Source organism: Octopus bimaculoides, chromosome 18 (genome assembly GCF_001194135.2).
Source record: "Octopus bimaculoides isolate UCB-OBI-ISO-001 chromosome 18, ASM119413v2, whole genome shotgun sequence".
NCBI classification, from domain to species: domain Eukaryota; kingdom Metazoa; phylum Mollusca; class Cephalopoda; order Octopoda; family Octopodidae; genus Octopus; species Octopus bimaculoides.
In genome coordinates, this window is record NC_068998.1 from 19,339,555 (window position 1) to 19,352,695 (window position 13,141).

Consider the following 13,141-nt stretch of genomic DNA (forward strand, 5'->3'; position numbering starts at 1 on the left):
AGCTGTAGAAACCTTGTCAGATCAGATTGGAGCCTGGTGCAGCCTCCTGGCTCACTAGTCCTCAGTCAAACCATCCAACCTATGCCAGCATGGAAAGCGGACGTTAAACGAAGATGATGGTGTGTATATATATATATATATATATATATATATATATGTACATGATGTATCTAATTTTCTGAATTAAAATTTGGATGATTAATTTTAACAGTAGTGAATAGATTATCAAAACCTTATTTCTTGCCGAAATGAATTTTACTATCTTAGACATTTTTACAGTGAATGCATTGCTTCTTTTTCATGTTAAATATAAATATTTAGTAAATTTCAAATTTCCAGTTTGATTCCCTTTTCTTTCTATGTTTTTCTTTTAAATGATATAATCAACAAACTGGTTTATTGAACAAAATTTGGATTCACACACACATACACCACTAATGTCCCACATGAATTATCCAGCTTCAGAATTATGTTTGAAATAACAGACAAGTAGAATTAGCATGAATGCCATTCGTGTCTTCTAGAATAAACTCTGTATGCATGCTCCACCACCACTACCACCATTGGCCACACTCAAATGGTGCTATTTACACACACCACTCTGTATGCATGCTCCACCACCATCATCATAATTATTATTTTACATCAGTTTTCTAATGCTGGTATGGATAGGATGGTTTGACAGGATCAAGCAAGCTGCAGGGTTACATCAGGCTCCAGTGTCAGCTTTGGCATGGTTTCTACAGCTTGATTCCCTTCCTAACACCACCAATCTTACATGTGTTTGTGTGTATATAACTGTTGATTCACTAAGAAGCAATGAACCACAAAATGACTCCTAATCCTAGTACTCCAAGTTACATGTTTCCAATCATTTGGCTGGTAATCCAAGCATGCTTTTCCTTTGAAATAGTTGTTTGAATATATTTTACAATATAAAAAGAAAGTTATGAAGAAAATGGTTATCTTTGTTCTTTTTAAAATCTTTGCAAACACATGCAAAAATGGCTGTCTCAAGCTCATGTTTTTCATTTTATTTCTGGCTCTTGTGAGAATACTCCAAACATGTTAAACTGCGTACAAGCCAGGTAACTTTTATAACCTCCCACATGAAATTGCATAGCTTTAGAAATATTTTTATGAACATTTTAAAACAATGTGTCTGCATGCATCTGCATAGATATATATATATATATATATATATATATATATATATTGTCCAACCCATGCTAGCATGGAAAGCAGACGTTAAACGATGATGATGATGATGATGATATACATACACACACACACACACACATTCTTTTACTTGTTTTAGTCATTAGACTGCAGCCATGCTAGGGCACTGCCTTAAAGGACTTTAGTTGAATGAATTAACCTCAGTACATTCTTTTAAACCTGGTACTTATTCTAGTGGTCTCTTTTGGTGAACCACTAAGTTATGGGGATTTAAACACACCAACAGCAGTTGTCAAGCAGTGGTGGGGAACAAACACAGACACACATGAATATAAATATAAATATATATATATATATATATATATATATATATATATATATACACACACACACATCAGGTTTCTTTCAGGTTCCATCCATCAAATCCACTCACAAAGCTATGGTCAGTCTGAGGTTATAGTAGAAGATATTTACTCAAGGTGCCATACAGTGGGACTGAACCCAGAACCATGTAGTTGGGAAGCAAGCTCTTTTACCACACACCCACTCCTATGCATACATGCATACACTGTACATGGTTGTATGTGTGTATATACATATACACACGTTTCAAAAGCATTTTTTTCTCTCTATAAATTGGGATGAAAGTCAAGGAAGCCGATATTTACATAAGATATTTAGTCCTGTGCATACAAGGTGTTAGTAACTCCATTTTGTTCAAACCATTATTGCCTTCAACCAAAATTTTTAACTGTGAGTGTCAAGTCACTTTTAGTGCTACTAGTAACATGTAACCCAGAACAACTTGTCATATGGTCAGGCCATCAGTGACTAAACTAGCACCCCTGCCAATGATGAACAGATCTTCTCAAACATTGTATATCACCAGTCATTTTGATCTTTTGTCATCTCTGTGAGGCTCAAAAATCTGATTCAGCCTTCACTTTTCATTGTCATATTTTCCTGGGTTTCCCTCTGCCATTAGCTTCATCCACATTTAGAGATCAACACTTCCTTATACAGCTGTCCTGATCCATGTTCATATGTTCACATCAGTGTGATTTTCTCTTGCACACTCCATATGATTCCTTCAATATATTTGTACTTCATCTTCCATACACAGTTTAACATTCAGCAGAGTATGCTAGCTTAATTTTTTTAAATTCTTTACCTGTCCTCTACATTCGGAGCCCATGTTTTTCTACTTTGTAGCATTGCAATCAATACACAAACATCATAGAATCTGCCTTTCTTTTGTTACCAACAGATGTTAACCCTTTAGCATTTAAACTGGCCAGATCCATCCTCTCAGACCTACCCTACAATGTCATTCTAGAAATTAACAATCATATCAAAATCTCAAAGCTATGAGTTAAATGCATGATTAATTCAAAATAAGCATTTCATTTGACAAAATAATCTGAATGATAAAGGGTTAAATTTCTTTGAACTTTCTGTATCTTTTTCTTACCCTAGCTATGATACTTTTAATATCCTCCTCCACTGCTGATTTGGTTAAATTGGTAACAAAAGCTATCTACTACTCCTAAGGATCTTCCTGAACATTTGAAAAAAGAAAATGTTTTCCATCTCCTTCTCAATGTTTATTACTCCTGCACATTGGCCACAAAGTCTACTTGCACTGTTAACCTGCTTATGTATCCATTGTTTGTACAAGGTTCACTATGGAATTTCTCTCCGATGGAAGTAGAGCCTTGTCTGTTTTTCTACTTATTGAAACTATGGTCTTTGCTAAGTTAGCTTTGATTCCAGGTTTTGCTTCCACACCTAGAATTTCTTTTCTAATTCTACTCAAGAATCAGCTTTAAAAACAAGGTCATCAGCATATAGCAGTTACAATGGGTTTTGGTCTGAAAACTCTTGTTAGGGCCAGGAGAACTGTGATGAATTGGGGGAATTTAGAATGCAGGTAGGATTTTACCAGGGTGATTCCCTATTTGTAAACTAAATTCATTGATAAACTCTGGGCAAACTCTCACCTCACAGATAGCACTTCTTATATGGCTCTCACAAGCCATTTTATCTGTTTCTAACTTCCTCAACGACCACCAGAACATAGAGCAAAGAACCCTGTCAAAGGTGCGCTCCATGTCAACAAATACTAAGTACTGTGGTTTACTTTTAGCTAAGTACTACTGCTGCAGTAACCTCAACAGGAAGAGAGAATCAGTAGTACTTCTCTCTGGCACAATACCAAACTACATCTCATCTAAGCATGAAACAGAATTGTATCTCATTTACAATAATTCTCTTCCCAACTAATTAAGCTATAAAGCTTTCTGTAATTTTCATGACCTAGTCCAGTAATTTTATACCACTATAATTACTCTCCACCCCCCAACCCTCTCTCTCTTTCTCTAAGGCATGTCTTTACCTTTGCAGCAATTGACTATGGTGATGCTTCGCCAAGCATTGAGTATGATACCATCCTGTATAGGGGTGGGCTAAAATGTTCATAGGCTGACTATGAAGGAGTGATGCTAGAGCTGTGAAATCTTGCATGCATTCATTTCAACTCTTCTTGATAACTGCATGGTTTCTTTCCAGGTAAACTGACATCTGACTCTTCAAAGAAGACTTCAAATGTCACTGGTAGTGACGTCTCTTGAAAATGGACAAAATTTGACATCATGAAGTTATCAAGTACCAGCAGAAAAAAGGTTTAACCTCCAAGGACATTCATACTGACATGGTTGCTACATAACAGGATGATATTCCAGCTTTATTAACAGTGCAAAAGTGTGCAGATGAATATTTGGAGGGAAACAGAGTCTTGAAGTTGACCTAGGTTCTGAATGTCCAACAACTGCCACCAGAGGAAAACACTGATTGTATTCATCACATGTTGATAGATGATAGGTAATTGATTGTAATTCAAACAGTCAATGTTACCAGCATATCTCATGAGAGTTGAGAATATTCTGCACAATGAACTTGGCATGATGAAGGTTTCTGCTTGGTGGGTGCTACACCTTCTGACACCTGATTAAAAATGCCCCAGACTGGTAACATCATGGCAAAATCTGACATTGTTTAAAGCAAATCCAGCTGGTTTCCATGAACATTTTCTAACTCAGGATGAGTGTTGACTTCATCGCTTTGAGCCAAAGACAAAGGGCTAATTGATGTAATGCGTGTGCATGTTTGTCTATGTGAATGGTCACAAAACTATGCACCAGTTGGAGCCCGACCAGTATTGGGCTCCAACTGGTGATATTTGTTGATATTTCCTAACAATAAATTATCTACTAGCTCTGTGTTTTTGATTTCCTATGGGATAAATAATCCTTACCTTACAAAATAGCTAATGGTTGGCAACAGATGTTAAATGAATAAACAATATATAATACTGGTAAAGGAAATATAAGCAAGAACTTTTAAGAAAGGTTTGTCTTCAAATATTTGCTATTTATACACTAAAATGGCTTTAATCAATTTCATTCATTTGTAATGAGAACTTGTTATGTCAATATTTTATTACTCTGATTTAAAGTTTGCGGTGAATTGTTCTGCAATGAAACAGCTGTACCATTAGCAGAATATATTTCACAAGGGGAACCTGCAACCAAATTCCAAAGCTTTCTTAGTTTATGGGCTAGGCCCTCCTAGGGAGAAAAGAATGGAAAATATTAAATATATATATATATATATATATATATTAATTTTAAAGTTGCGTTAAGGCAGTGAACTGGCAGAATTGTTAGCACACCTCACAGCATTTTGTCTGTCTTTACATTCTGAGTTCAAATACCAATGAGGTTGACTTTGCCTTTCCTCCTTTTGAGGTTGATAAAATAAGTATCAGTTGAGCACTAGGGTCAATAAAATAATTATCAGTTGAACACTGGATTGATGTAATTGACTTATCCCCTCCCCAGAATTGCTAGCCTTCTGCCATTTGAAACCAATTTTAGAGTTGAGTTGCTATTAAAATTTTGTTAGTATTGTTAGTTTTTTTTTGTTTTTTCTTTTGCTCCATAATTTCGAGAAACCTGAATCAACAATAATTTGAAATAAGGCTCTACATCCATCGGAGAGAAATTCCATAGTGTACCTAGTACAAACAATGGATACGTAAGCAGGGCAGTGCTATCATAGGCAGGTTAACAGTGCAAGTAGGCTTTGCTTGTGGCCAATGTGCAGGAGCAATAAACATTGAGAAGGAGATGGAAAACAGGTTGTTTTTTTTTTCAAATGCTCAGGAAGATCCCTAGGGGTAGTAGATAACTTTTGTTAGCAATTTAACAATAATTTGAAATTTTAATAGCATCAATATTATTGGTTTAAAATTATGACACAAAGCCAACAGTTTCAAGGAAGGGGCTAAGTTGATTACATTGACCCCAGTGCTCAACTGGTACTTATTTTATCAACCCCAAAAGAATGAAAGGCAAAATATTTTTGACAGAATAATCTGAATGCTAAAGGGAACAACACTAGACAAGAAACTACATCAGATGTACATTCCCAACCCCTATTTACAAACTTGCAATAAAATCCATTTCACTGAAATTTATGGGCTGTTTGTAACATTCATAGATATCACAACTTTATCATTTGCTTTTGGTCTTCTTGCTTGTGGTTTATCAGTAAGAGAACTAATTCTAAAGGAATACATCACTTTAAAGTGAGACTGATGATTTCAAAATGAGTACATTTCACTTTTCAAAACTTCTTCCACTGAATTGACAAAGTATCATCTTGCAGTCATCAATCTCACTTTAAAGTGACAATATTTCGCTTTGAAGAAAAATTTGCTCATTTATAAGTGGTAGTCTTCTTAAATTTTTCCATCCAATTTTGAATTGAATTTCCTTTTCAAATTGGGAGTCCAATTTTCATACAACAACCCATAAAATATAACAATTTTCATTAAGTGGTGCAATTAGTATTGTAAAGGATTTTATTATTTGGAAAAGACCCCCTAAAACTATTGAATGAAGATTTCACTCAACTTTTAGAAGCTATTAGAAATCATAGTGAATACCTCACAAAGGTATATTTGTAGCACACACTGATATGATGTATATCCAGATTTAGTTTGATTTTTGTCACCAATTAAGTCTACTTTCAGAACAACTAGAGTCAGTATCAAATTACCTCACTATTTTCTAGTTCAGTCACTAATATGCCTACTGTATAAAGACCATCAGCAGCTTGCATGACAACAGAAAGCAGCAAGTTTCTTATATCAATCACTTTTCAGAACAATCAACTGGTATGCTATTTCTTTCACTTATACAAACTGGTATCGAATGAGCCTATATCAACTTTTAAGTATCAACAAATACCAAAATTGATTTCTGAAATCTGGCATATAGAACAGTGACCAGGTCAACAGTTATACTACTCTAACAGGGAGTGCCATCAGCTCACATTTAGAACACTTGTGAACTTCAAATCATTACCAAGTTCATCACCTTTTGTAACTAGTTTTATCACTGCAGAACTCAACAACAGACAATTTCACTTCCCAACTTAGTTACTCAGTGGGAATGCATAGTAGCAACCAGGATTGTAAAACCATGTACAAGTGTACTTTGAATACACAGAACATTTTACAGACTCACTTGCACAAAAAAAAAAAAAACATCCTGTAGATTTACTTGGAGCTCATGCACACATCTTTTACAGATGCATACATATATGGCATGTTCTGTTAGTTACTTTGCCAACTTACTAAGTACATGTTTATACATATATATACATATATATATATACACACACACACAGTAGTACCTCGGTTTTTGAACAACTCTGATCACGAATAAATCACACTTTATGTCCTGTCTTTCTCATATTCATTTAATACAGCAGTACCTCAGTTTACAAACGCCTCTGATCACAAATAAATCGTGCTTTATACATATATATATATATATATATATATATATATATATATATATAAAGCATGATTTATTCATGTTTGAAAACCAAGGTACTACTGTATATATATGTATATAAGCCATTCCACAACCTTTGTAGAAGACTGTTTTCACCTCTGTGTCTGTAACATTCATCCAATTATTTTTGCTGTCAAAGATGAAGCCTCACATCATATGTACAATTTATTCTGGTTGATCATAGCTTGTAGCTAAGCTAATTTATGAACCAGTAGAGAATGTTAATAAAATCATTTTAACTGTTACACTTCTACCATACATTTTTGCTTATTTTGGTCAAATTTCCAATTCTTTACATGATAACCATAGCACAATCAGTTTTTCAACAGCACGTACAAAATATTTATACTTCTTACATTTGCATTAAATACATTAACATAATTTGTAATGTTTCATGTAGCATGAGTCCCTGGCTCTTCCCCACGAGTTTATTCTTTTAAGTAAATTATACCACTAAATTCTCATAAGCCAAAATATCGTACATTGTACTCCTAAAATTCGGGAGTAATAGACTGATTTGCTGATGAGGTCTAATAACGAAACATGTACAGAGTTGTCATCATATGTTCAAACTCACTGAATTCTTTAAAATTAAATTCCTAGATTGTCCTTCGTCTTTCATGAACAGAAATAGTAATTAAAACCATGATTTATTTCCACCTCATCATTGTGTAATTTTAATTAATTATATTTTCTTAGCTCACTGCATTAAAGTATGTTAGCGCCTACTTTACTATTAATTATCCATGAAGTAGGTATCCTTGGGTATTTTTTTCTAGTCATTCTTCAATAGAACGTTAGAACATGGCCTATTCGTCATTTATCACGAAAGGTTCATGTACTCAGTAGCAACTATCTTAGCAGATTTTAATAAGGCAAATGTAATAAAAATCAAGTTTTTCTTTATGTGATTGTTTCGAATTTATATAAATTCCATTTGAAGTAAATTTACAAAACTGAATAATAAAGTAAAATTGTTAATACTAGTTGATGGCAACCAGTTACGGAATTATTGGCGATCTTCTTGTCAGATATGCACAATTACAGTAAGAAAGAATGACGACTGCTATTGATAATAATAAAATGTGTTTAAAGCATAGTTTTAAAACTTGATTCGCCCATCCATAAATTTACAGTGTTCGTTCTATTTACGTTATAACAGTAATCAGAATTCGGTAGAGAGATAATTATGTTATTAATTAATATTAAGAATCAGTGATATGTCCCAAAGCTCCCATGTAAGCAAAACACGTGGATGAAAATACAAAAAAAAAATTTTTTTTTAATTAAACAAATAAGCAATGTACTTTTCCCGTCCTAAGGAGTAAGGAAAAGTAAAAACTAAAATAAAAAGCAAATATCTTTCAATAATTTATTATTGGTAACCATCAGTGAAATAATAGTGTCCAATAAATTTTATCTTCAGCGTTACAATAGTTGTGTAAACGAACTATTACTATAGCACCGTATATGGGTTGAATATCGCGAATTTAGGATAGTGATGGAATTGAGAAGGGGAGGAATCAAATTGAGTTCCATCTATAGCAAATGTTTTTCAATAACCTTAAAGCTGCAGTTAACACACTTATATCACATATTTTATATAATTGCGTACCTTGTGATTTCACACCATTTTTTCCCGCCAGTACTACATTAGTAATCAACATTATAGTTTTACCACACATTAACCTTTCTTATAACTTATAAGCTATATTATATAGTTATTGACTTAATTTTTTACTGGAAATAACAGATGCCTACTCAAATAAAATTAAGCATTTGTAATAATAATTGATTCTGACTGAAAATTGAATTTTTTCCCACCTCACATTAAAGCGTAAAATCATTTTATTTCCAAATAAATGTTTTCTAATTACGCAGGTTTGTGTTCTCTATTATATTACATAAACAACGGTTGCCTTTGTTATTGTTATTATTCAAAACTGTTACTTTATAATACTCATAATTAGATATTTTATAAAGCGGAATCAGCTCAAGAATACATTTGATAAATATTATGCTAGAACAATATATTTCAAAAATTTCCTAACTGCTCATTAGACAATGAGTGAGAAGATGAAGGATGTTTAATCCTCACTAAAAAAAAAATGAATAAAATCAAGTAAATAATTTTTGAAAAAATGTTATTCATTTCATTTTAGAAGGAAAAATATTTTTCCCCTCATGAAGAAAAATGCATAGTATCTTTTTATTGTTATTTTAAATAAGATACTTGCATAGAAAGGGGTGAAAGATGGTTAGTCACTAAAAAAAAAACATGAAATAAAGTAAATAATCAAGATAGTTATTCATTTTCAAAAGAAAAATGTTTATTTTTTTTTCTTTCTCTAATGAAGAAAAATACATAGTATCTTTTTATTATTATTATTATTATTTTAAATAAGATACTTGGATAGAGAGAGAAAAAAAGCAATAGTAACGGATAAAAACATGTCGACTGCGCAACACAGTGGTTAAATATTGCAACAATTGTAAAGAAAGTAAGGGAGATTAATTTTCATTTTGGCGCTACATACACTCACGTGATATCTTTCTAGACAGGTGAGGACGGCCCTTTTCTAGCAGAGCAGACGTTATGATCAAAGACATTCAAGCCATGACCCTCCCTTGTCACGTTCAAGAATAGCACACTAAACTGCATTATCTAATATATCCTTTTTTTAAGACTGTGGAAGGGACGTGGTTGAAATTTCGCTGCTATTTCTAGCGAGTTGAACGACTAGGTATAGCATCCACGTTGGCTTGAATCGATCAATTGTTGTTATTTAAAAATAACCAAACTTATTGCAGTTTCTTCTGTTGGTAATTAAATATAAAATACCAACACCATTAGGTTAAATTTCCAACCCCAAAATTTATATAACATCTCTCATTCAGTGTATATAAAATTACAAAATTTTCTTTCGATATTTAGAATTAAAATTGATATTATAGATATGCTACTAGTATATTGTATACATTATATATATATAATATACATATCATATCATATATACATATCATGTTTGTATATATATATATATATATATTATATATATATATATATATATATATATATATATGTGTGTGTAATAGATATAAATAGGTTTATAAATGTATCTGTGTACAAATATATACGTATTTGTTTATATAATAGATTATATATATATATACATATATACACGTCTATACATGTCTGTACATGTGTATATACATATATAATTTTAAGGTGTGTAAATTTCGAAAGCATTACCATTTTCGTCAGCAAATATTGTCCAAGTTGTCTTCAGATTGGATACCACGTATCTTGGCATGCCAACATGGAGTCAGCCAGACCAGCTTCCCACGAAAAAGAAATCTACGCATTTAGTCGACAAGACAATAAGCTATTACTATTGTGTACAAACGAAAGTTTCAATAAATAATGATGATATTCTACAAGTGAAGAAAATGGCACGGAGAGTTTTAAAAGTCGTTACAAAACTCTCATGATAAATGTAGTGATTGATATGGATAAGGGTCGATTTCCCTCGAAGGAGAATGACCGCCATCACGAGATTTTTGCGCTTAACTAGTTGAGCGAAGCTGAGTGACTGACAACAAAAGGCCAGCAGAAACAGCAGTTGGTGTTGAGGGTTGGGGTGGGTTCAGATTGCATTCAACATGCTGTCAAAACAGTTTTAAAATAAACAAAAACTTATCTTTATTTTGAAAGCCAAAAAGAAAATAATTTTGAAATTTTTTCAAGCAAAAAAAAAAAAAAAAAAGAAAGTTTATTCTTTGTAAGCATGAGAATGGTGATTCTGTTTTCGGAAGCATCATTTATGAGTATCAAACATTTTTAACATGGCTGGAGAATAAACGAAAATATCGAATATTTATTAATATATTTATTCGAAATATATTTCCATTATTTATAATAAACTATTCAAATATTAAATAAATATATATATAATGTTCAGTTTATTTCATGGAATAATGTTCTACAAGTCGCATGTTTGTGAGCGCCGTCAAACCATTGTTATGTCATGGCGTCGTCTTCATGACGCCCACATACAAGCCAGCTTTATAATATGATTAGAATTATTAATAGACCATACAAGTTAAAGCGAGGAATACAATTAAGTCTTCCTATGCAGCTTGTTAGGTTGTTTCTTTTTTTTTTTCAGTTATCTCAAATCCCTATAATTATTATTCCAAGAATGATGATTATATTACTACTTTTAAATTCTGACAGAAAGTTGATTAATTCTTTTAAGTTTACTGTAATTAAAATATAGAATTATGATTCTTCAAAAAATAAATTTTTAATCAGATATTAAATGGAAATTCCATGTCTTCAATTTTTTTTAAAATAGAAATAATATATACTGTACAAAAAATTTCAGAAAAAAAAAGCATTGAATCTTTTTTTTTTTTTTCAAAGACTGCTAAAATAGACCAAACTTTCTTATGTTTGGTAATGTCTTGGGTGAGATAAACTAGGTTTCGACATTTCCCAGATATTTAAGACAAGGTAGCAGCCATTTAAACATAAATGTTAAGACACATCACAGGAGGGGGATATGGAGACATGTAAGCTGACAGGAATTATCTAATACAATATATTTTCATTGCACATACATACACACACACATATGTGTGTTTATATGTGTTGTTTGTATCAAGTATGTGTGTGTATGTGTATATATATATAGTGTGTGTGTACGTATGTATGTGTTAGCAATCATATTCTAAGTATCAGAGGTTAGAATCATTATTTAAACAAATGTTTATATATCGTATTACTGTTGAATAAATTACTAATCTTTATAAGAGGTAGATACGTAAAAATACATTATATAGTAATTTTAAAGGATTTGATTAAATGGAAATACAAATTAAAGTAGAAATTGCTTCTATGCTTTGTTGTAATATGAAAAAACATTTTTATTGTTAGGGCCAAACTAAACTAAACACTATAAAATAAAAATGATTACATTTAGTAATTCAATCATTCAATGAGCAAAGGACAGTGTTACCGGAAAATATTGTTTCTTCTTTAAGCAAATATTTACTTTGATTCAAAAACCACTTTTTACTCCAAGAGTAAAAACTTTTACAAGAAGCATGTTCCTAAACTTAGACATGCAATTAGTGAATTTTTCATACATAAAAGAACAATTTATATTTTAACAACAAATCTCCTGTTATATTATTTTCTCATAATTTTAGACACCAAAAGAATATATAATTTTAATACTCTAATGAGATAAAATGTACTTTTAGGGATAAGCAATGGAATTTAAGAAGACAAATAACAATTGGTTTGCATTAACAATAAATTCCTTTTGTCACACGTATTTTAATAAATTTTTGAACATAAGACTTCACACCTGGGTACCTGTTCTTGTGTATGCATTAAATGTTTGAACACACATACACACACACATACATTATATACATACATATGATCATTTTGATGGTGATGAACAATTGGAGAGGGTGTGTTATCACTGATTCGCAAGCTTCCTGCCTCAGAAATGGAACTTCCCTTCACCAGCTTGTCCTTGGATAGCTGTGTCAGATGAATCATTATTCTATTTGTTCATTTTTTTTGAAACACCTCTACCAATTATCAGGAACAACCTACAGAGAACTGAAACAAACAAACCAAAGAAAACATTGAACCAAGACCAACATACCTATGACATCTAAATAGATACCATGCATCTTATCTATTACCTGAGTTGTAATTTTTTCCATAACTTTCATAACCTGGCCCAATAATTTGACGCTTCTGCAGTTGCTTCTCTCTGGTGCATCTATCTTCTTTGCTTTGTAGTATTTGATAATGAGGATGCTGACTACATAAGTGAATAGCTTCTGCCCTACTATCTCTGACATATCAATTATCTCAGTAACTATCAACGATAGACCAGATGCTTTACTTGCTTCCATAACCTTAATTATGCTTACTATGATACTGCTATCATCTTGAAATGCTGTTGGGCCTATCTAGAAAAGACCCTCATTCTCTTATGCATTTTCCATATGCA

The 13,141-nt window shown here is 32.2% G+C and overlaps 1 protein-coding gene and 1 long non-coding RNA gene across 2 annotated transcripts in view; one reads left to right on the top strand and one right to left on the bottom strand.

Annotated features, from left to right (window-relative positions):
* Positions 1-7,348, top strand: part of LOC128249751 (uncharacterized) — a 30,310-nt gene extending 22,962 nt beyond the window's left edge. Inside the window, exon 2 of the long non-coding RNA XR_008265845.1 lies at positions 3,748-7,348. This is a non-coding gene — a long non-coding RNA (uncharacterized LOC128249751). The remainder of the gene's footprint in view (positions 1-3,747) is intronic.
* LOC106882784 (acidic leucine-rich nuclear phosphoprotein 32 family member A) overlaps positions 1-10,658 on the bottom strand; it is a 38,494-nt gene extending 27,836 nt beyond the window's left edge. The window contains exon 1 of the mRNA XM_052974198.1: positions 10,357-10,658. Coding sequence (XP_052830158.1) covers positions 10,357-10,359 — 3 coding nt within the window. The 5' untranslated portion in view covers positions 10,360-10,658. The remainder of the gene's footprint in view (positions 1-10,356) is intronic.
* Between the last annotated feature and the right edge of the window lie 2,483 nt (positions 10,659-13,141).